This window comes from Vollenhovia emeryi, unplaced genomic scaffold, assembly GCF_000949405.1.
Source record: "Vollenhovia emeryi isolate VEMERY1.0 unplaced genomic scaffold, V.emery_V1.0 DF939213.1, whole genome shotgun sequence".
Lineage (NCBI taxonomy): Eukaryota > Metazoa > Arthropoda > Insecta > Hymenoptera > Formicidae > Vollenhovia > Vollenhovia emeryi.
This window is the reverse complement of record NW_011967153.1, coordinates 138,539-139,518: the sequence shown is the minus strand read 5'-3', so window position 1 is coordinate 139,518 and position 980 is coordinate 138,539. Positions and strand designations below refer to the sequence as shown.

The window sequence follows — 980 nt, the reverse complement described above, 5'->3', positions numbered from 1 at the left end:
AAAGTATACTTTTCTACATTTATTCTCAACATTAAAAAGAATTAATTAAAATCGTTTTTTTTGGTGAATTTTTGTGGTATGCTGAACGTAGCGAGGAACGTTTGAATTCTTCTTTCATAAATTTTCGGACAATCATATAAAGATTCGAACGTTATTAAAATAGGACATTTTTTTCAAATGGAAAACCTTGAAAGTTTCGAATATTCTAAGCTAGTATTATTGTAAATCCAATAATACTAAGCAGTGTATTCGATTTAAAAGTAACTGCTTATTACTTAAAAAATTATCACATATCATTGATATCGACAGATATTGCAGACCAGATGTTGCAGAATTATAGATTGCAGATGTGCAAATTTAGTCTTATACAAGTAGGAGAATATATAATGTTACAAACAGGATAACATCTGACATGTTCCACAATTAGATACTTCCGATTCATTCCTCTTGATAAGCAAGTAACTGCAATGTAGATCTTAGTTCACAAGAAATCAACGAACGTACATAGGCAATCCTATAAAGATTTTTGCATAAGATGCAACGTTTTGGGGAATCTGTGCAATCAACAAACGAATCTGGCAGTAAACTACTACTATATGGTATCCTACGAAAATAAGAATTTCATTTATTTTATATTAATAGATAATATCTAGGTAAGTGCCATAATTTTTGTAAACATTTTTCCTATAGTTCTATAGACGATTTCGAAATCCAGTGCCTTCTGGCGCAATCGAAAACAATTCAGCTATGTAAAGTATGTACTTATATGTACAGTCTTATTCATTAATGCCTGGACCTCAGTTTTACTAGGATTCCCATTTCCATCTTCTTTATTCCCAACTATATATCGCATCGATGAGATTCAGGCTGTAGTACACACAGTTTCTATAGAAGTCTTGTGGTAGTAGGTACACATACAGCCTGAAACTCAGTGATTTGTATACATGAGAAAAATGATGATAAAAATGCAGGTCCAGGCA

General features: G+C 31.6%; 1 protein-coding gene across 1 annotated transcript in view; it reads right to left on the bottom strand.

The window, feature by feature from the left end:
- Nucleotides 1–438: 438 nt before the first annotated feature.
- The window catches only part of LOC105561070 (leucine-rich repeat protein soc-2-like), a 3,478-nt gene continuing 2,936 nt past the window's right edge, over nt 439–980 (bottom strand). The window contains exon 4 of the mRNA XM_012010731.1: nt 439–604. Coding sequence (XP_011866121.1) covers nt 439–604 — 166 coding nt within the window. The remainder of the gene's footprint in view (nt 605–980) is intronic.